Here is a 24,262-nt window from a genome sequence, read left to right as displayed (position 1 = left end):
ACAGAATTTTCAGATGTGGCCTGAAATTTCTGCTGGAGACAGCAAATGATGGGTCCAGCTCTCTGGTTGGCTATAGAATCATACAGATCTATAAAGCTTGTACATGGTTCTACTTGAAGGATGAATAGGATTGCAAAGTATAAATTAAGAGGCACATTTCCTTTAGCCTGGCTGGATCCCCCTGCGAGCTAACACTTGGGAAGCCCCGCCTCTGGTACAGAGAGGAAATGCCAATCACAGATCAATCACTCTATGAAGGTGGATAATGGAATTGGGGATTTACCATCCTAATGGCTTTCTTACCTGCTGGACACCGTTTGGACATTTTTTCGGGCTTTCCAAAATAGAGGATTGAGGTTCTGGATTGGAAAGGAAGCAGACAGTCAATACCTTAAAGAATCAAATTTCCCATTTCCTTAGTTAAAAGCAAAAACTTCCACTAGATATGTATTATTTACAGTAAGTACCAAAAATATCCAGTCCTTTTTTCCAAACCATTAGCGCAGCATGTGAATATGACTGCTTCTCAGTATAATAAACACACGATGACACATACTGTGTCATTAGCTATTTCACAAACAGGAGGCGCCCGATGCTCTGCTCAGCAGACCAGCCTTAATTATTTTTCCTAATTGATTTTTGTTTTCCCCAGAAGTCCTTGCTTAAGAATGTTAACTGTGTTATTCACTTAGTGAAAGTTCATACATGATGAGACCACCTCAGTCTTGAAGCAAGGGATTTTTAAGGCTCTTTGAAGTCCTGACAAATTTGGTTCTGCTTTCCGTGATCTGCTTTCTGTGATGTATGATAAATACTGCCACCTGGAGGCACGAGTAAGAAGGGATTCTGAAGGGATTTTCTACCTTCAGCCGTTCTCAGCATTTGAGATTCTGCAAGATGACAAATTCATCATGTAGGAAGCACATTAGGATAAGTAGAGATTGTTGTTGCTGCTGTTAAAGTTATAGAGTATTTTCTATGTGAAAATGTAAGTATATGAAAATAAAAAAAAATCTCATCCATCCTCTGCATTTTAGAAACGAGAAGCCCGCTCATTGGCAAGATGAATGCAGGAGTCTAAGTCTTTTGTGTATTAGGGGCAGGGTTACATACAAAACACTGCAAATACAGTAGAGCAGTCACTGTCCCTGGTGTCATAAAGGATGTACACAACAGTGCTACCGAGATATCTTGTGTAGTTAGTGTTTAAAGAGCATGATGAACCGTGAAGCTGCAGTGAAAGCTTTCCTTGTACTCAGATGAACATTATAGCCTCAACACAGCCTTGCTGGCCTTGTTGTACAAATGGAAGAGTGTTCGCTAACAGCAAGTGCTTAAAACAGTTACAGAGTGAATATAGGAATGAAAGCAAATGAAACGTTGTCAAGTCAAGGAACTGTGTTACCATTAAAGAATTGGGAAGCCTTGTTGTGGGGAGCAATGAATTCTAAAGAGGCAGAAATCTACTTATTTCCTGAACTTCAGCTAAGATTGCATCTTTAGAAACAAAAGTCAGAGACTAGCATGGAATAGTCACTTGCCAACAGGTGTTAGAGTATGTCAGAATATAAACAAGTGACTTTACAATGCAACAATTGCCCCAGACAGCACTACCCCATCGAGCTAATCAAACAAGCATATTCTCCTCATGTTCAACTTGGCACTAGTGGCATCTCCATTTGAACGGAGATCTTTTGTTTGAAAGCACATCAACAGTTAATAAAGGAATCCCAAATCTGCTTCCATCTCTTGTACTTCTTCCCAAATAGAGACCCACAGACAGTCCCTGCTGAGAGGACATGCAGGGAAGTAACTTTTCTTCTTCTGTCTTCTTAAATATTACAGTAAGATCTATAGTTCTCCTTCTTATACTCTAGGGTTTGTTTTGTTTGTTTTTACATCAGATATGTACATAAGGATTGTTAGTTGTGTTGTTGTTGTTGTTGTTGTTGTTGTTTTCTCTTTGTAGTTCTTGAACTGGTAAGCTATCGACAAAAGACAGCTTCCAGACTCGGGTAGGCAATGTTGACGAGTGTGTTGAGCTGAATAATATAATCAGAAGACTATCAGACTCATCATCAGTCAGATATTGTGAACCCCTACACTCACATTCTCAGCTGCCCTCTATCCCATCCAGCAGGTGCCTAGATTGGGTCCATTCTCTTTCTCTCCATCTTTCCTATTGATCTTTTGCCGAAACTCTGTGTTAAAATAGCAAAGAAAAATTCATATTTCAAAATACCCTGCAAGGTCACAAGCTAGGATATAGGAATCTAGAGACTCAGATAAAAAGTACAAATGAATTTACTCCCCTGAGACATACAGTGAAAATAAATTGAGAACTAAGATCAAAAGTAGTCGAAATATGAAGATGAAGGAAAATATTAGACTAGAAGAGAGAAAAAATACTGGAAGGAAAAAGAGCAAAAAGAATTATAAACAACAAAAGTGTCGTGCCATGAAGTGGGTAAGAAATGATACCACACAAGAATAAAATGGTTCCCTTGTGAGTGACAACTCAAGACCCCCTCACTAGGCAGGTGGATTTGAGAAAGCAGCTCAGTTCGGTCCTATATTGTGCTTCCTCAATCCCAGTGACTGTCCCTTATATAAAGCAACACACCTATTTCTCACTTTTCCCTCAATCTACGACCCAAAGTCTTCTTTTCAAACTCACTTTCGACCAGGTCTTAGACTGAAAGTGTCTCCATTAAATACCAGAATGGTTACAGAGTCAACACAGTGACTGCACTTTGAAGGCACATAGAGAACTGCCACCTCCATTGTCCCTTTGAAAAACAAACAAAAACAACTAAAAACTATACCATTTTGGCTTAAAGCAAAGAGGAAGAAAGAGCATCCTTCACAAATCTTTTGATGTTCTGTATTTTTTAAATAACCTCACAAAATTCTAAGCATAATCTAAAGTCGTTGGGTTCATCCAAGCATAATTTGATGCAATCTGTTGTTTGTTTATATGCTTAGAGACAGGGCTTCACTCTAGAACACAGGCTCATGATCCTCAAAATCATGATCCAAATGCTTCCACTTCCCAAGCGTGGACCACAGGTGTGAACGGCTACTCCTGACTACCAGAAAGAGAAGGCAGTAAGATTGGCAGCATATGTCTCTCTCCTAAAAATGGAAATAAAATAAATCACAGTCCTAAAATACAAAATACATCAAGCAGATATTTATACTGTAAGTAATGTGCACAGTTAAAATTCCCTGGATTTCATCTTTTCTTACTGAAATACATCAACTTCATTCAAATCTAGTTAATTTAAGAAACAGATAATTTACTGAACAGAATTTAAATTGCATGCATTCTAATTGTAGTCTTTTTTAGGATTGATGATTTAATTCTAATAACAGGTATAAATGGAGCGAGAGCTTAACATGGTCCAATAGGCGGCTCATCCATATGTTCTTGTTTGTTTCTTTGGTAGTAGAGTCATCTCATCACTGCCAACAAAAGATATCCCCACTGAGGACCTAGCTGGCAAAAGGGAAAATATAAGACACACCCCTACACACACACACACACACACCAATACTCAGAAACACAATCCATCCTTCTGTCCCTGGATTGTGTGACAAGCACAGGGAGACAGAGCACAGCACTGCATCCTTGGTACTCCTGCATTAGTTCATTAGCTAAACAGTGTCAAGACATTTGGAGAAAACACAGAAATGGGCCAGTGATACCACATTGCAGTACACCACACAACATCTCTCTTGAGATTTGTCTTTGTTTTGATTTATGTGTTCATGCGTATATCTGGTTTTGTGAAAGTCTCACGTGTGCGGTTGTCTGTGCAGGATAGAGAAGGGTGTTAGAACCCCTGGATCTCACATTTATAGGTGGTTGTGAACTGTTGTACGCTAGACTCAGGAAGAGCAGCAAGCACTCTTGACCACGTAGTCATCTCTCCAGACCTCTAAAATCCTTCATAGGGACCATCAGCGACATTATTTGGATATTAGAGGCTAGAAAATTTGTGATTCCCTAAGCAACTGTTGCTTTAGCCTTATGACGAGTGAAATGGCACACAATCGCTCATGCTCCCCTTTCCACTCTGAAATGAAGGAATCCATTTCTGATGACCTTAAAATATTGCAGATTCTTCCGAGATACACTGCAGTGAGCTGACCTTACCCAGACTCACTCTCTTACTTCATCCTAGATTCTTTTCATTTGATCCATCTCCCTTTGTGTTCCTTTTGTGCATCTTAGATATTCCTAAGCTGTTAAATGATTGGAGCTGAAGACCTTAAGTGCTTGCTTTTTGCCCGTTGATCAGATACGCTAGAACTATCTGCATTATCTATGCAGCATGGGGTTTTTATTATTTTTACCTAAAGATGTCTCTTTTTGGTAATGACAAATGTGGTTTTTTTTTTTTTAAAAAAAAAGGTCTGGTTTTTCTCAATACACCTTTAATGGTTTTTAAATTGTTTCATATCTGGTCAAGTTAAGATTTTTAAGAACTTCATTTTTCATTTGTAATAAAAAGTTTACAACTTGATTTTTTCAAAAAAAAGTCAACAAACTGCAAGCACCTGTTAATAAAGGTCTTAAATAATAATAAAAAAATGTTTTCTTAAACAAATACGGTTGATTCAGCCAGAAAATAGACATTGTTGGAAGATCTTCCCAGGAAAATTTCTGTTCAACTTCTCACTCTATACATGAACAAACACACAGTCACACAAACACACACAGACACACACAAGGTTTTATTTTTATTCCTCCAGGATTTCCTGTACCTTCACTGCTTTTTTTTTTTTTAAGGCAAACCTGTCTGTATTTGTTGTGTTGGCCAGTGTCATGGTCGTGGAATGGTGAGGGGCTTGAGTGAAGTGAGCATGTCTAATCCCTTCTTTACAACTACTCATTTCTCTCCATCCACTAAGAAGACAAACTTTCAGTAAAATTAATTCTTTGACTATGTGTAAATCAATTATATGACCATCTGTATCTTTTTTATTATTTCTACTAATTTCTCTTTAGCTAGCACACCAAATAGTGGGTTTCACTAAGATACTTTTGAGCACATACATGTGCACACAAACACACACACACACATGCTACTGTTTTACTCTCCTATCCTACTTTACAGTTCCCACTGAGAGATTTCCCTCACCATAGTCTCCCATCTGTGTTCACTGAACATGTGTGTGTGTGCATAAGTGTGCATGAATGCACACACACATTCTGCATGAGAAAAAATGTTATATTTGCTTTTCCTTCCGAATTAACCAGTATTGTCCCCTATCAACAGTATCTCATTTAAACAAACCTTTCCACTCACTTGCATGTCTCCTATTGCATGTACATTTATTATATATTAAATGTAGATTTTATATATGAGTGGAAAACATGTAATACTTGTATTGAGTCAAACTTATGCTTACCAATGATATCTCTACTCCCCTCCACACACTGTGAAGGATACAATTGCTTTAATTCATCGCCAGCACAGTGAACAATGTTCCTTCCCCCTCCTACAGTCTCATTATGATTTATTAACTATATTTTCATGAAGTCAGCAACTCCAAGTATGATGAAACTGAATATTTGCACAGTTTTCCTGCATACTTCCCTATAGCTGAAGGGCTTTTTTTGTATCTCTAATCACCATTTACATCTCCTATTTTAAATTCTTTTCCTTTGTCTATTTATCGACTGAAGGACTTTTTTCCATTTTTTGTTTAGTTTTTATATATTATAGATATTTCTCCTTTTCAGGTGTAAAGAAAGCAAAGATTTTCTTTCTAATTATAAGGTTGTCATCTCACTCTGCTGAAACTTTCCTAGAATGTACAGATTATAATTTCAAGCAATCCTTCGTTCTAAAATGCTATCTAAGGTACTGGAAAGCTATCTTCAAAACCATTACTTAACCTGTGCCTCTAAGAAGGGTACAACAGTTACAAAACCTCGGGTCTAATGCTAATGTCACTGATCTTTTTTAGAACAGATGCTTATGTAGGGAAAGACTGGGATCTAGTTTCATTAGTCTACCCATAAGTATCCACTTTTAGTTCATTCTCAGCCAGACACTTCTTCCAGTAACCTAAAGATTCTTTTAAATTATTCATAAGTATTATAGAATTATGTTATTAATTCAGCCAGAAAAGTTGAAAAATATACAGTAGGGGCATCAAAATATTATGCCAACCAATGTTGCATATGCAGAAAAGGATAGAAACCATTGTTCCAAGGGCTCTGAATGAAATTTAAACTGTTGCATTTGTACCTATGAAGTTCAGTCAATAGCATTTTAGCCTAAAGATAATCATACATATAATGGGGTCAAAATCTTTACCTGAGTTTTTCTTTTTTTCAAAACTAACAATGTGTTGGGTGGTGGTGGTGCATACCTTTAAGCCCAGCACTTGGGAGGCAGAGGGAAGTGGATCTTGGTGAGCTCAAGGCCAGCCTAGACAATAGAAGGAGTTCCAGGACAGACTCCAAAGCTACACAGAGAACCTTGTTTCCAAAAGAAACAAAACAAACAAACAAACAAAAAAAGAAACCAACAACGCCAATATTCATATGTTGGATTTTCAGTCACTATCTGTCAAAACTCTTTTCTCTGAAGATTGTAATGTGTGAAATTCTACCTGGACCTTTGATCAACTATTGTCTGTGAGTGTTATAGTAAACAGAATCTTACATGAAATAGTTTTCTATTTTCTCTCACTCACTTGTGTTTATTTTTTATTCTATTGGATTATATGCCAATTAGTGAATACTAAACAGTTTCTCCAAAACACAGGGAATTTAAAAAGGAAAATGCAGGATACTGTGTAGATTCCCATTTGGTGCATTGCCTGAAAGAATACATGATGAAATACATTTGCCAAGAAACTGAGATTAAAAACAAGAGTGTGGGAACACTGTTCAAAATGTGGGCAGAAGCCTGGCAAACCATTGACAGAGTCATTGTTGGTTTTCAAGGGAAGATATGGGGAAGATAATAACATGAAATAACTTTAATGATAATTATAGCAACAAGGCTGAGCACTTCCATTGGCCCAGGAACTCGACTCTGTACTGTAATGCTTTACATGAGCACATGCAGTCCTCCGAATCATGCTGCACAGCGGATGCTATTCTCATTAACATTTCATAGATGAGGAAATGCATACAGCAGTCTGGACATTTGCCTAATGTCACAAAGCTGATGTAACGCAGAGCCCAAGGTTCATAGTCTTATATTTTGCCCTTTCACAACAAGCCCAGATTCAACTTCTTCAGCCATCTCTCCTTCACTGAGCCAGTGCCGGTGGTCAAGACCTAAGCTCTGAAACCCACAGTATTACTTATGAAAACCTGATGTGGAAAGATCTGCGGGTAGAATCAATGCTGTTCCATTTAGTCTTCATTTCTATATCAGAAGATGGTGCTTACTTCTGCTCAGTTTACCAAGTCTGGAGTCTATTAAGAAGCCATCATTCTACTGAATTTCTCCAAGTAACACTGAGGCTAGTCTCATATTATCTTCCCAGCCAAGTGATGGGGGTGGGTCTTGTATCTTATCTGTTGATTTCACTGGTTAATAATAAAGAAACTGCCTCGACCCTCATAGGACAGAAAATTAGGTAGGCTGAGTAGACAGAAGAGAATGCTGGGTAAAAGAAGCTGAGTCGAGGAGTCGCCATGATTCTCCCGATCCAGACAGACGCAGGTTAAGATCCTCCCTGGTAAGCCAGCTCGTGGGCTACATAGAATATTAGACATGGGTTAGAACAATAGGTAAGAGCTAGCCAATGAGAAGCTGGAACTAGCCGGGCCAGGCAGTGTTTTAAAAAATACAGTTTCCATGTAATTATTTCGGGCATAAGCTAGCCACGCGGGCGGCAGCCGGGTGCCGGGGATGCAGCCCCGCTGCTCCTATTTCAACAGCCAAGAACACAAAATTGTTTAAGACAACAAAAGGAAAAGAAAAATTAATAATTTTTCAGGGAAATATAGATCACATTGGAATATTCTATAATTATTTTAAAGTGAGATTTAAGTAATTTACATCACTATTTTTCCTTTCCCAGTTATCTTTATAGGTAAAGAAAAGAATGTTTAGATGTACAAAGAAAATGTTAAGCAAGGAAATTCAGAGATAATAGAGAAAAATATCCCCTGAGGGTCTCTTAGCCCAAATAGAATGTAGGGTTTCAACCTGGTGGGTAGGTGGGTGTCTTTTGACAATCGTTCTTAAACTTCAATAAAAGAAGAAATGACTGGAAAATCCCAGTACATCTACCTCTTCTCTATATTCTAGCTCAGAAGCTTTGGACACGGCCATAAGAACATTGTCTCAGGCTTCTCATTGATTTTAATGGATTGCCTGCAGGAGATATGTTTAAAAAAATACCTGCAAGAGACTAGGGACATACTCCCAAGCAAGTGTTGCAATTACACATTCCATCACATAATCTTGTAAAGCTGGCTGTCCATATCCTACCTGCATCAACATCCTTGGGGCTGTGTTCTTCATCAGGGAGCCTGGATGGTTCTCTCCTGGGAAACCGCCCTTCGTTGTAGTCCATGGAATGTGTGGGTTGACTAACTGCAGCCCAGGTGTAAAGCTGGTCTTGCTGCATTTAAAAAGGAATTTAAAAGGAAATCAATTCAATCATGAAAAATAAATGGCTAATACATTACAAAATGTAAAAAAAAAATCCCTCAAATACACGCAGATATGCAGACACATCTAAAGCATTCAAACAGCATCTTACATTGTACAATATAGAACCATTAAGACACCACTTCTCTCAATCTGCCCCAATTATTATTGTCATTATTATTATTATTATTACTATTATTATTATTGTAAAACCTAAGTGTCTCTCTTTGGAAGAAGAAGTATTACATGGGCCTGCCATGAGACACTCCAGATGCAGAGTTATACAACTTACTGAAAATGGGTCTTTAACCCATCTAAATATGATGTCTCTTTAGCTTTGCTGATGTGAACTTGGCTTGCTTTGATTTTGGGTTCTCAGGTAGGTCCTCTCTCACTATCTACCAGGCTAGCATTGAACTCCAGGGTTCAAGTGATTATTCTTCTCAGTTTCCCCATCAGTGGGAACTACCAGCATGTTTGGCCACACTGGGATGATGTCCCATTAAAAACTTGTTTAAAAATGTAGAGCTTAAAAAAATTAAAAAAAAAAACTTGTTTAAATACTTGCAGGAAAGTTAGAGGATAGTCTCTACATGGACACCACAAGGACAATAATAGATGCTTATCTTGAGACCTAGATTGGAAGTTGAAAGAAAGGGCATGATGAAGTCAATGAACCTGGCAAGAGCAAGATTACAGAGGGCTCTTATGGCAAAGGAATGCTTCGCCAGCTGTAGTCAAGATAAAGCACACAAAATGAGAAGGTTCCTGCGTGTACCTCATGCCAGAAGGCAAACCAGATGGCTCCCTTGGGGACCTATACCTCAGAGCTGATCATCAGGACTTCAGAACAAGGCCAGTCCCTTTAGGATGCACACGAGCTATACATGCATGCACAAGCAAAATGAGAGTTGGAAAGGGAACTATACCCAACAGCCTGGGCATTACAAGGAATCATTGGATGTTATTGGTGATAATGGGCCAAAAAATTTTGTAGCCAAGAAAAGCACAAAAATAACTGCCAACACTGACCACAAAGGGGTAGATAACCTTCACTAGCCAATGATGGATACTGAGAATAAATAAATTCCAACAAAAAAAAGCCCAGGACCTCATGACTTCACTACTGAAATCTACCAAATGCTTAAAGAAACAATAAATTCTGCTTAATTCCTACCAAGAGAACAAAAGCCAAAGAGCAATGTTTTCTAGCCCAAGTCCAGGATCAGCCAAACCAGATTAGGACATCATGGAAAAGAACACTACATATTCCAGGAATAAGAGTCTGAGCAGAAATACAGTTTGTGGAGATGGGAAATATATGGACCAAAGAGAATGAACAAAACAGTGACCAGTCACCTGAAATTGTAGGTGACAAACGATACAGCAACATTAGGGGTATAGAAAGTAAGGACTGTTCATACGGGCACTGAACACAGGATGAGTATTCTGGGTCACAATGCCCCCTGGTAGGGTTTGACAGGGACCTAAAAAGGTTCGAGTAGGTAGATCAGACTGGGGCAGAGAAGGAAGATGATGATGATGATGATGATGACAATAGTGTGTGTGTGTGCCTGTGTGTGTGTGTGTGCGCGCGCGCGCATGTGCATGTAAGTGCATGCCCACATGTGGAGATCAGAGGTCAATGTCAAGCGCCTTCACATACTGCTCTCTTCATACACTGTTGAGGCAGACTCTCTCTCTCTGAAGCTGAAGCTCGCTGACTGGGCTAGATTGCCCTGGAAAGCCATTGTAGCTCTAGGGTTACAGGCTCACACTGCCACCCCTCGCTTTTCACATAGCTGCCTGTTACCCAAATTCAGGCCTTTCTGCTTCTGCACTCAACACCTTCCTGGCTGAGCCCTCTGTAAACCGGAAATAAGGTCTGTGCCCCATGCTACCTTGATACTGCACGGGCTTGATAAATAATGCCAAACACAGATGTAAGTATACTCATTTCCTGATTATTCGTACCTTACCTTCACACCAATCTGATTTGAAGTTTGGGAGTTTCCCACTACAATATTTTGAAGAAAAGTGAAAACAAAGCACCATGATTTGGCATATAGCCACAGACAAAGCTGATTTCTGAATGACATTTAAAGGAGTTACTCGCCTAGTAACAGTTACTAAGAACAGGAAGTCCTTGCAATGGATTTATGAGCCCACATACAATGTTAGTTCTCAGGAGGAAAGCAAACGTAAACAACTCTTTTCTACGGTATAACTGGGACATGATATTGTAGGCTATACTTATACCTACTGCTTCAGAAAAAAAATGCATTTTCACTGTAGAGAATAAAAATGCTCTTTAGTCAAATTAAGTAATATAATTCAAACTGCTGTGGAGCAATCCTTTCATACAGTATGAATATCTTTACTCTCATTGACTAATAAAAGCTGATTGGCCAAGCCAGGCAGGGGTGATGCACATCTTTAATCCTAGCACTCTAAGCAGAGGCAGGTGGGTTTTTGTGAATTTGAGGCCAACCTGGTCTACAGAGTGAGTTCCAGGACAGGTTCCAAAGCTACAGAGAAACCCCGTCTCGAAAAAAACAAAAACAAAACAAAACAAAAAGCTGATTGGCCTATAGCGAGGCAAAAAGTACAGGCAGGTGACCAAAGTGAAGATACAGGACAAAAGAAGGGTGTAGTCGGAGGTCAAGAGGTGTCACAGAGAAGCAAAGAGGGACGTGTCATGCTAATAAAGATACCACCACATGGCAGAGCATAAATAAGGAATACGGATTAATTTAAAATATAGGAGCTATTTAGTAATAAGTCTGAGCTATTGGTTGAACATTTACAGTTAAATACAGGTGGTAATTTGGAAGCAGCTCCCAGAACGGAAAAATGCCACCTACCTAAAACTGAATTTTAAAGTTTTCTTTTGTTTTTTTTTTTTTTTAATGTGTGTGTGTAAATCTGTGTATGTGTATGCACAGCCTGAAGTGGGTGCTAAGAAGCAAATTCAGGAACTATGGTAATACAATAAGCACTCTCAAGGACTGAGGCATCTCTCCTGCCCCAAAACTAAATTAATTTTGAAGGGCTGGATAGGTGGTTCATTAGTAGAACATTTTCCTAGGAGGCATAAGCCCTCATTTTTCTCATGTTTTTCCTGTCATTTAGGCAGTTAATGTATGTATTATCCTAATATATCTCACTGCCTCTACAATTCCAACTACTCAGCAGATGGATAAGCTCCAAATTGCTGCTCAAAAAAAAATTGTTTTATCTTCTCTGCAGACAAACCCTGAGAGGCAAGCCTTCCTTTATAGGAAGACTGACCGTCACTGAGTACTTTGAATCCTCTACCATCCTATCTCTGGTCTTGCAGCTTTATCCCAATTAACTAAAATCCCTTCCACGAAGCAAAGGTGTTGCCTGTTTGAGAGGCTATCACCAGCATCACCGTCTCCTACATCACTGCAGAAAAATCTTCCTGATGCAGCGACACCTCTTCCCTCATCCTCTGGAAGTGCATGATGGGCAACTTGGGAGAAACTGCCTTGCAGGTGCTCACAGCTTTGAACAGGTCAGCACTTTTTATTTTTAAGTACCCTAAAATAAATTTTTCCAAATTTAGAAGTGTTTGAAGGCAGGTTTTGACATGCCTCAATGTTTCATTCTATGTGAGTCTCCTCTCAGCTGCACACACAATCTTTTAGAAGCCCAATTTTAGCCACTAGTTAAAGTCAAGGCATCTGATTGGGATTGATACGTCAGTAACCATGCAGCCAGCTTTGAGGTTTATTATGCTACTGATCTTTGAAAAGACTTTATTTGCTTTTGTTTGTGTGTTTGTGTGTGTGTGTTTATGTCTGTGCATGGAAGTGTTGTGCCTGCAGAGTTCAGGGGGAGGAGTCAGATCCCTTAGGACTGGAGTTACAGCTGACTGTGGCTTCTGTGCTGCCGGCTGAACTCGTGTTGTCTGCAAGAGCAGCAGGAACTCTTGACCACTGTGCCCTCTGCCTTTCTAGGCTCAGCTCTGATGATTTTTAAATGGACTAATTAATTACAAAGTATAGGTCAACAAATTAAGAATATGAATTATGGAGAATTCTTACATATAAACTATTGCCCATCCAGTCTTCCAAACTAGAAACCATGACCTTTGATAGGTCAGTACCTCACATTCTCAGCACACCAAAAAGAACAATGCTTTGCATGTTAGATATGGCACTAGAATTCACTTCCCATTCATCTTAGTGGCTTTACACTTTCACACCAAGTGCAGATTTCTCCACGGTCACCACAATGCTGGAGCATTCCTTATGTCTGATGGGAAGCAGTGTTCACAAACAGCAAAAAAAAACTGCATCTGCTACCATAAGGCTTGAAGCTCTCCAAATGTTCCGAGATGGAACTGTGACAGCTGGTGTGCCTATGAAGAACCTCCCTATGTTGCCATCTACCCATCCTTGTCCTCCATCCTCTGCAGTCACTCTGCATCTGCCACCAAGATGCTTCAACATTTCTTGAAGGCACCAAGATCGTCCAGAGCCCAGTGCCCCTATATAAATATTCTCAGGGATAGAGAGATGGTTTGACTTTTCAGAGTGCTTCTTGATCACCCACAAGACATGGGTCTGGTTCCTAGAACTCATGCTGAGTGGCTCCTAACCACCTTTAACTCCAGCTCCAGGCGTTCCAATTCCCTTGTCTCTACAGGCACCTCACAAGGCATACGCACACAGAGACACTGACAATACACATAGACAGAAACTTTCAATCTTAGAAGTTTGTTTTCCTTCCCCAAACAACTTGCCTTTTGATTTTGCTGTGAAGGCGAACAGTCAGGGTCAATGGGAAGGGATTCCACAGGAACACACCTCTGAGCAACTCACTAGTGGAGTTTCTAGATCAAGTTAATTAAGGTGGAGACACGCCCTGAATGTTGACAGCATCATTCCACAGGAAGGAAGGTAAGCTGAATAAAAGAGGTAAGAGCGACCCCAGAACCAGTATTCATCACTCCCTGCTCTGCAGCTGAGGGCAATGTGACCAGCTACTTCACGCTCCTGCCACCATGGCTTTCCCACAATGACAAGTTTACTCAAACCCTGCTCCTAAACTAACTCCTCCCTGGGTTGCCTTTGTCTGCTATTTTATCACAGTAGCCAGGAAAGTACCATCCTCTTCCAGGCTCCCACGTGACCGGGAAGTGCAGGTGCAAAGGATCATACTCCTTCCCAGTCACCTCACGCAGCACTGCATAACACCTGCCCTGTTATTCCACTGTGAGAACTGTCTCTTGCCTTTCAGCCCCTGGAGCAGAAGCTCTCCCAAGACCCCAACTATGCATCTTTCTTAAATGGGCAGGCCCAGTAGAAATGCATTTGTACTGTAGCCTCTTTGCCTTTTACTTGTTAGCTTCATCATAATTAATAGAAAGCACATGAATCTCAAACCAAGAAGCTTTTTGGTGAAAATAATAGGTCCCATCAGCATCCAGAGTTCTGAGAGATCTTGAGTAACACAACGAGAGCATGACTCATGTCATAGACATTGTGTCATACTACCAGAGCCTTGACAGTATGATCTGGCTCCGGTTCTAAACTCTTGCCAGCATTAAAAGAGAGTGGCGCACACAGAGAAACAGGAAAGATGAACTTATGGACTGTTTCAGCCCAAATTGGAGAGATGAATTCTCAGTCTGTCTCCATCTTGCTCTCAATGATGTCACCGTTTGCAGAAGGGAAGAAACAAAAGTCAGGGAATGTGCACACGGAGCTGGAACCTTCCTCCAGTTACCAGACTGCAGGAACAATGAACAACAAGGAGCTAGAATTTTCCCAAGAGTCTCATGCTGAAAGAAGGGAAAACATGAATCCCAGGTGCCATGGGGGCGGGGATGTCTCCCAATGAGAGATTTCACAAATTTCTGAATTGGTAGACCAACTTACAAGAGAGGCTGGCTAAGCCGATGAAGTCTGAACCACACCTTGACTAGGGTGGTTATTTATGCATCTATAATGCCTTCTATTTAAACCTAAGTTAGTACATCAAGAATGAAGATGGATTTGGGGTGAGGGGTGACTAGTCCCGGTTAGTTTATCTTTTCCCAGTGGGGCCACATTCAGGAAATGTGGCAACTGACTCAACCTACTGTATGACGGCATCATGGTCTAAGCTGTACCCTAAAAGCTCCAGTTAACAGAAACCGTCTTCCTTCTGTCCTCAAGGTTCTTACAATAGTGAGGGATGTCTCAATGCCTGCAACAATTTCCTTAAACGAAAAGAAAACCCCATAGGAAACTGCGTTCACAGTTTTCTGAGACTCCCGCCCTTGGCACTCCAGAGCTGACATTTCTCAAAGGTGTGAGCTGAACTATGTAGGAAACAGAAGTCCTGCATACGTTAGGGCTAACTGCTGGGTCTCTTCACAGGGGGTAGAAAAAGCCCACAAAACTAAAATTAAAATTTAGCATTAAAGCTTGTCAGTGACTATTTACAGCTCAGGAAGCAGGCTGAGACTAGATGAGGATGGGTGAGAACTCTGCTACTTATAGAGCAGACTCCAGGGAGGGCGCTTAGATCAGGGATGATCTCAAAGGTTTGGAGAAACCTAGCACCGAATGACTACTGTTATCACCACAGATTAAAAATAAGGTACACACCCCCATCACCACAACATGCAAGAACAAGTTCTTTCTAAATCAACAACTGAAAACAGGGTACCAAGTTGTAGCATCCATGCATATCCTTCCATGGGGTGCATAGTTAGTGAAAACATTTTTTTTCTTTTTTTTGTTTTTAACCTTACACTTCTTTCCAAAGCTACAAAAATAGGCTCCTCTTAGAACTCGTCCCTTGGCCTTTGGACAGACTGCTAAAACCCTTACACATTGGTATGCACAGCCCGTAACAATTATCCTAAAAGACTCTCAAGGAGTCCTGCAAAACAGGCATTGTAGAGTTTAACAGCCCAAGATCCAATCATTTCTCTGCTAATAATTATGAGCAGTCTCCTCCTAGTTAAAACAAACCCAGCAATATTTCTAAGGGTGCTGCAAGGCCCCGATGACAGAGGTAAATCTCATCTCAGTGCAAGAGTTCCAGAAGGTTACTACAGGCACTAAAAGAGGCATCTAAGATGAAGGTTCGCTTGACTTTTACCAGTGATATAATGGTATTAGCAAAAGAGTTTTAAAAGAGCCGTGATGAATTCTCTCTGCTCTACAACATTCAGGAAGTTGAGGCAGGGGACCAAGGTACTGGGTTTAAGCCGGCCTGAGCAGCAAGACTCAAGAAAACAATATCCAAGCAAACAAAAATCCTATCATGGAACCCCACACCCTTGCTGTACTTCAGTGTGAAATTACCATTAAATGTCAGCGTAACCCTAGTTAAAACCTGACCCAGACTGGAAACAAGATGTGCCTCCCTTATGTATCTTGCTTGACCTTAACTTTGTCAAACTACCCTCATGCTTGTTGATAATTTCTTTGTGACAGCTGAGGGCATGGGAGGGGCCAAGGTCTGGTTTCATCGATGCTCATGTTATCCCTGGGTCTGGAAGAGACGAGCACAGAGCCCATGTATACTGCTGTTGACTATGTTTAGGGGATGTGCCTCAAAGCTCTCCTGGTAGCCTACTCTGAGAGCATCAGAGACCTTTCTTTTATGTCTTGATATCACCCGTTAAACCACCCTATAGTTCCTTAAAGGGGAAAAGTTACAAAGTCTGGAGCAATACTGTAGCAAATTTAACTAGATTAAAAACTTGTCTCCTTTGAAAGGGGGGTGTGTTAACTGAACAAACAAAGGGATGCTGGTGGAGTGACCCCCTTAAAAAAAGACAAAGACTACTTTTTCAACATTAGCATTTACACCCATTCAAATTGCTTTTCCTAGCATTGCTGTAACCTTAACAATATTCTTGCTTTTTTTCCCCCCTTCTGTACACGGTAAACAGTTATTTTCCCATATTATCTTGGGAAATATATAACATTTCCTCTCTCTCTAATTTTTCAAAGTATCTAAGCATTTTATTTAAAAATAAAAACTATAATTTTCTAGTAAATTCCACGATAAAGAATTTTTATTTGTCTTCCAACAACTTTGTAATTTAGAAATGAACTTAATAGTCCCCTTGCAGAATATGAAGTGACCAGCAGAGGGCAGAGTCGAGGCTAGGAACACTGACACCTTATTTAGGGATGAGGAAATCTCCAAAATGAAGAGCAGCTCTATTTTTGACTAAAATTTAGCACCTCCGTTGCCACATTGGAGAGCTCAGAGATCAGCCAAGAAAACTCCTTTCAATTTAAAACTCTCTTCAGCACAATCAGAGATACAGGAATGAGCACTGCAATAAAACAATGTGATTTGATAAGATGAACCGAATAAAGAAATGGAATAATTAACATTAATAGTCTCTTTCTCATTTTATGCATACTCATGGGTACAATTAAATCACTTCAAACCAAATCACGCTTAGGATGAATGATATAAGATTTTAAAGATATGTATAGTTACATATATATGAGCATTGTATAAAATTATTTTTTAAAGATTTATTTTTTGTGTAATCTGTCTTTATGTACACAAGAAGAGGCAGTCAGATCCTATTACAGAGGTTGTGAGCAACTATGTGGTTGAACTCAGGACCTCTGGAAGAGCAGTCAGTGCTCTTAACCTCTGAGACATCTCTCTAGAGCCACATAAAATTCTTAATCTAGAATATATATCCTATAGTCAATGTTATTACAAAGGCTTTTAACATTTTTCCAGAATTTTTTGAATGTTTAATAGACAAATGATTATTTTATTAACATTTTTGTATCCCCAGCATTTACTATTTGCAATACTTTGTATTTCAAAAGGACATCTCAAAGTGACTAGCCAAAACAGATAGAAAGAAAGCAAAAGTAAGAAAGTATTCATGGGTTAACCCTATGTGCACAGTACAAGTTGAGCAGGATGAAATCTGGTCTTTCTGGCTCATGGTTACCCTATGTGCACAGCATATGTTGACAAGGATGAAATCTGGTCTTTCTGGTTCATGGTTACCATATATGCAAAGTACATGTTGACCAGGGCAAAATCTGGTCTTTTCTGTTTTGAAACAGACAGGGTTTTTATTCAGTCACAGTTTCATGTTTGAATATTTGCATTTAATATAGAAGTCGTTTTTGCTTGTTGTTTCCCAAATAAAAAAACTGGAAGCGGCATGAAGTGTTGCTCAGGAGAGAGAGCTTAATGAGTGTGCTCAAAGTCCTGAGTCTGCCCTCTAGCAGCACATAAAGGAGGCAGGGTAGCCCATGTCTGCCATCCCAGCACTCAGGAGGCAAAGGCAGCCAGATCCAGAGTTCAAGGTTATCCTTGGATACATAGCAAGTTACAGGCTAGCCTGGGCTACATGAGACCCTGTCTCAAAGAAGGAATAACATGGGTTAAAAAAAGAAAAGGAAGAGGAAAGAGTTAAATAGAATGCTCTTAAGATTCATGAAAGGTAATATTAATTCCACTGAGATTTGACCCCCCCCAAGAGTTCTCCCTCATCCCCGTCCTCTGCCCTCTCCTCCCTCCTTTTCTCCCCTTTTTCTTCTTCCTCTCTTTCACTCCCACCCACTCTGCTGAGAAGTCTCTCAATTATACACAAGAAGTTAACCAAAATTAATGAGCAATTCAGGGCAAATGTTCCATCATTAGACTAAATCCTAGCTCGGCATCTCTCATCATCTGAACATAACCCTTGAGAATTCAAAGGAAAGGCCTCCTTTGAGTTAAAAGGAAAAGGGCCAAGAACGGCTCACAGGTCTAAATAACAATTTGTATCTACAAGACACACTGTTTCTGGGGCACAGTTTTCCCAAACCCAGGTGATCAAATACCCACGCTCCCAGAGCCATTCTCAGAGCTGTTCCAGATTCTGTGTTTGTTGTTGTTGTTTTCCGAGGGTGGAACCTAATAATCAGCACTTGAGAAAGCTCCCGGAAGCACAGAGAGGAGGATGAGGAGGTGCGGGCAAAGGGGCAGCCAAGGGAGCCATTGGAGAGGTCTCAGAGAAAGCTTTGTTATTCTACAACTAAAACATCCCCACCATGGGAAACAAGACCCAACAAGGTTTGTTTGTTTTAAAAATTAATCGTTTGGAGCTATAGATGCATGTCGGTGGCACAGCACCACCGAGGTGGGGAGGGGGAAGAGAGAGAAAGGGAGAGAGTATTGTTTTATAATGAAGGAGTTGGAGAGGACAAGAATAGCGGCCTGGAAACTAACTAGAGACTATTGTGCTGCCCCAAGGCAGAGGTAACAGACAGAAGAGGACTGGCAGGGGAGGGAACCGTGTCTGGTTGTAGAGAGTAAATGTGGAGGGTGACACCCTTGGGTCTGAAACTATATGTCTGCCACTTCTAAAACTATGTGACTCTGGGCAAGTCTCAGTTTGTCACACCCAAGGATGAAGTTAGGTTAAAATTAAGTTGCAATCAACTAATCAAAGTGCGGTAAAAATATTTGTGGTCTGTAAGTGCTAAGGTTCATGACCTTAAAGAAACAAGGAATGCAAAGTGTTTTCCACTGTTTCACTCATTTTTGCCCACTGCACCGAACACACCCGCATTCATCTGCACTCACCACGCAAACCAACTACACACCTTCCACCTCACCAAGTAAGTACCACCCACCACCATGACATCTGCAAAGGAATTCTAAACTCCACTCTTATGAGATAATCCTTTCCAGGGCATACCCACCAGGATTTGTCAATGAAATTAGCATCATAGACAAATCAAATGGGTCTCCAGAAATTCAGAAGTGCATAAATAAATTTGTCAAAACAGTTTAAGAGTAGTTTTAGGGACTACTGAGAGATGGCTCAGAGGTTAAGAGTACTGGTTGCTCTTTCAGAGGTCCTGAGTTCAATCCCCAGCAACCACATGGTGGCTCACAACCATCTATAATGGGATGCGGTGCTTTCTGGTGTGCAGGCAGAACACTGGATATATAATAAAAAAAATATTTTTTTTAAAAAAGAGTAATTTTAATTACTAAATAACAAATAAAACATTCTACTCCCCATTATATATTCTTTGGAAATTACCCTGGCCTAAGGAACTAGGTCAGTGGCCGTGAGCTTGTCAGCACACATAGAACCCCAGGTTATACCCCAATCCTAGGCAAAACAAAGCAAACCTAAAAGGCAATACCTGAAGACCATTCGATCTCACTTTCACAATTCACAGTAGAAAGGGAGAATAGCCCCTCAAACACCCACAGGGCCTGGGTTTCCAAAGCTCTTCTTTCTCCCCCTTTGACAGTGTTAAAGATTGTACCCAAGGCCATAGACACAGACAAGGGCTCTACCACTGAGCTATATCCCAGTCTAGAAGCACATCTTTCAGTAGCGAGATAAGCTGCAGCTGTGGTAGTTACAAAGTTGGCAGCTCAGTATTTCTGCTCCAACACATAGCATGGCTACTGCTACTATGAATTGAAAATCACTTCATATTACAGTAATATTATAGCATTTAAAATATAATACTAAAAAGAAATGATTTCTTCCACAGCATCCTAAGGCCATGAGTTGCTCAGAAGTTTCTCTGTCTGATAATCGTCAGTAAATATTATCAAAACACTGCATATATTTGGTAAAGATTAGCAGATTCAGAACTGTTCAGTCCATTATAATACCAACTCTGAAAATCTGGTTGTGAATTCACAACTTTCAAAATTAAGAATTCCCTCTGCTTACCAGCTTGGATGAGTCAACAGAATGCCAAGGACAACCCAATGGCTTCATGAGCAGTATCAGAAAACAGTGGCCACATTGGACCGCAGTATTCCAAGCCAGCACTCCAACTCAAACTGTTTCTGCATCTCTGTCCTACATCCAAAGTTTTCTGTATCAGCTAAACCCAAAGCCCACTCCATCAGCTGAACCCAAAGTCCACTCCATCAGCTGAACCCAAAGTCCACTTCATCATCTAAACTCAAAGTCCACTCCGTCACCTAAACCCAAAGTCCACCCCTTTAACTGAATCCAAAGTCCATCCTTCACTTGAATCCAAAGTCCGCCCCTTCACCTGAATCCAAAATCCATTCTGTCACTTGAACCTAAAGTCCACTCTGTCACCTGAACCCAAAGTCCACCCCTTCAGCCCTGAAACTGTCCTTTTGGGCAACATGAAAACTGGCCCCAGAATCACCTTAAACCTCATGGCTCTATTTAGGGTTTGGCTTTGATCACTTGAATCCCCAGGCCTCACAGCTTGTGAGGATTTCTATCACAGGAGTAACCTCTTCAATATGCCATGAGAACAAGATGCTTCCTGCCCTAAGAGTCAGTATTTATACAGAACTAAGCTGCAAGCTCCTTCATTTGACACTACATCTGCTCTTGCAAACTCAGTTTGATGATGTCACTGAGTTATCATTTCATCATAGCAAAGTGTTCTACATGACAGTTTCTCACAGTATTGGTCTAAACCCAACCCCCACCCTTCTTAGCTCCTTTCTTGTCTTTGGATCCAATATTTTCTTGAAAGTGTCTATCCCCTTCCTTAACACTCGTAACATGACACAGTCAGTTACATCAAGTCACATAGTTAGCTTGTGAAAGAAATCCTCATCTCCCAGCATCCCTTGAAGAATGTACAGGGGCTGTAAATCCAGGATAACAGAGAGAAGTTCAAATCTGTTTCTAATGGAAGGAATTATGGGGCAGAGAATTCTGGCTCTCAGAAAGCCATCTCAACCACAGAAAGTCACTCCACATTTTAAACTTTGGGTGTCCTCATTTGACAGCTTAGGAGAATTGGGCTAAAATATATGCTAACCTTCTCTTCAATTTTGATATTTTATGATCCCCACCACACAATTAAAAATTAACCACTTACTGTGTAGACAAATGTCTTTAAATAGTTAAAACAGGAAATTCCTTAAGTACCCTGAGAGGTCTGGTGGTATGAATTTGACAATACCACAGATTAAAAACCTTTGTGCAGGGGCTAGAGAGATGGCTCAGTGGTTAAAAGCACTGACAGCTCTTCCAGAGGACCTGGGTTCAATTCTCAGCACCCATAGGGCAGCTCACAACTGTTTGTAGACACCCTCACATAGACATACATGCAGGAAAAACACCAATGCACATAAAATAGTTTTTTTTTTCAAAAAGAAAGAAAAAAGAAAAACTTTGTGCATAAATCGGGCTGCACTCTATTCTAACTTACTCCATGTTATGTGGAATAATGGCATTTATTATTATTAAAATTATTATTATAATTATTACTATGGGGATTGAGACAGGGTTTCTCTATAACAGACTTGGCTGTCCTGGAACTAGCTCTTTAGAGCAGGCTGGCCTAACACTCACAGAGATCCACCTGCCTTTCCTTTCAGGTTTAATCCTTTGGAATTAAAGGTGTGCACCACCACTGCCCAAACTTTATTATTATTATTAATGGTTGTATGTATGGCTTATATACAATTGTTTCCGTGGGTATGTATGCTTGTGCATGGAGTGGGACCACAGTCTACTTGATCACACTTCACCTTACTTTATGGATTTGTTTGTTTATTTTTGAAGCAGAATTTCTCACTGAACCTGGGTCTCAATGATTCAGCTAGGTCAGCCAGTAAGCTTTGTGGATCAGGAATGACTGTCTCTGTTGTCCCACCTTTACCCCCAAATTCTGAGCTTTTAGGCAAACTGCCACACCCAGCTTTCTGTGTGAGTCCTGGGGATCTGAACTCAGGTCCTCTATGTTACTGCTCTACATTAGCATAGGAAATAATGGGTTTCCCTATGCATTTTCTTTCTTTTTTTTTTTTTTTTTTTTTTTTTTTTTTTTTTTTTTTTTTTTTTTTTTTTTTTTTTTTTTTTTTTTTTTTTTTTTTTTTTTTTTTTTTTTTTTTTTTTTTTTTGGTTTTTTGAGACAGGGTTTCTCTGTAGCTTTGGTGCCTGTCCCGGAACTAGCTCTTGTAGACCAGGCTGGCCTTGAACTCACAGAGATCTGCCTGCCTCTGCCTCCCGAGTACTGGGATTAAAGGTGTGCGCCACCACTGCCCGGCGTTCCCTATGCATTTTCATTCATTTGTCTCACTATACTTTAAAACAGGAGCTTTTAGCCTGTGACTTACCCATGCAATGACTTCATATCACAAGGCAGCGCCTGACTCCAGTTTGAGTGTGCATGCTGAAGCAGACTCTACACTTCCACTGGGCAAGTAAGTGATCCACACTGACCCAGTAGAAAGCACAAAGAGAACTCACTCACACCACTGAGAGCCCACACGTAACTGAGAAGTAGCAGCTACGAATTTAAGTGAATGGGGAACACATGGGCACAAGAATCACCAAAACTACAAAAGCAAAACCAGGCCCATAAACTTAGCAAGCACACTAGAGCCACGAAAGATGCTGGTCCCTCTTCCCACATTGGGCACAGAGGCACTGATGAACCTGTCATCCACCCATCACACTGTGTCAAAAGGTTAACAGGCACAAGACTCCGGATCTTCCCATGGACTTTAGCTCCACATGGTCTCTATCAATCCACGGACCCACTCAGATGACTATCCCTCAGGAGCAGAAGGAACCTAGGAGATCTCCCTGAACTTAACCTTCCACCAATCTTCATTCTGGCTCAGCTTTGAAGGTCTCCAGCAGGTATCCAGGTGTCTCCCTGAATATCTTATCATGCCCACATGGCTCTCACCACATCTTACTGGCTCTCCGAGATCTTTGCCTCCACTAAGGCATCTCTGAATACCTCATCATCTTTAGGCTGTTTGTAGACAGTCTATAAATACTTGCTACTGTGTGAAGTGTAGCACGTGATCTGAGAGCTAACATTAATTAATTAAGATTAGACTGAAAAGACCTGTGATGGCCAACAGTCACTCAATCGGGTAAATAGGGATTACAAGGTAAAGAGCAAGCAAACACACGGGGTTTGAGAAACTATTGTTACTCAGCCAATCCTGACTTTGTGGAAAGATGTAAACATAAATCCATGAATATCTCTGCCACAGCACCCTCATGTCAGCATGCAGCACAGAGGAGAAACGTCCCCAAAGCATTCAGCTGGGAAGCTGTCACCTATCACCTGTTCTGCCTATAGGATCCTATAGACATCAGAAAGACGCATAGTGCCGAGACTGTGGTTGGGGGCACAACAGATACTAAGCACGAGAAAAGCCCCGAGTTCAAACCCCAGCACCAACCAGAAAAACAAAACACACTAACTGAGAAATCACTACTCTCAAATAAATAGCCAATACCAGCAGCCATTTGGATGGATACTCAGGAATATCCAGCAAAAGGAAAGCAAAAGAAAATCGTGACAGAAGAGCTGAGCTGAATCACCCATTTTAATAAATGCTCATCACCCACAATCACCATGAATTGGAAGCCAACACACACTGTGGGCCAAACAGGTGATTCAAAATACAAGTTCCAGAAGTCAAATATGCACCCAGAGGGCGGGGGGCTGGGGGGGGGGGACAGATTTAGATCTATGAATGGCAAGAGATGGCCAGAACTGCAAAAATACCTTCAGTGGATTTGTGCTGACAATGGACTTCTAGTAAGAGCAGCCAGGAGCATGACTTCAATTTCTTCTGTAAAGAATACTGCCCCGTCATTATGAAGATTAAGTGAATACTTAGAAGACATT

The 24,262-nt window shown here is 40.6% G+C and overlaps 1 protein-coding gene across 2 annotated transcripts in view; it reads right to left on the bottom strand.

Moving 5' to 3' along the window:
* The window catches only part of Fmn2 (formin 2), a 265,685-nt gene that overhangs the window by 205,714 nt on the left and 35,709 nt on the right, over positions 1-24,262 (bottom strand). For both annotated transcript variants that reach the window (XM_050142986.1, XM_050142987.1), the window contains exons 3-4: positions 8,472-8,604; positions 304-359 (exon numbers count right to left, since the gene is read on the bottom strand). In XM_050142986.1, coding sequence (XP_049998943.1) covers positions 304-359; positions 8,472-8,604 — 189 coding nt within the window. The remainder of the gene's footprint in view (positions 1-303; positions 360-8,471; positions 8,605-24,262) is intronic.

This window comes from Alexandromys fortis, unplaced genomic scaffold, assembly GCF_014885135.2.
Source record: "Alexandromys fortis isolate MF-2015 unplaced genomic scaffold, M_Fortis_MF-2015_v1.1 scaffold_51, whole genome shotgun sequence".
Lineage (NCBI taxonomy): Eukaryota > Metazoa > Chordata > Mammalia > Rodentia > Cricetidae > Alexandromys > Alexandromys fortis.
Note: the sequence above shows the minus strand (reverse complement) of the source record. Positions and strands in the feature narration are given on the sequence as shown.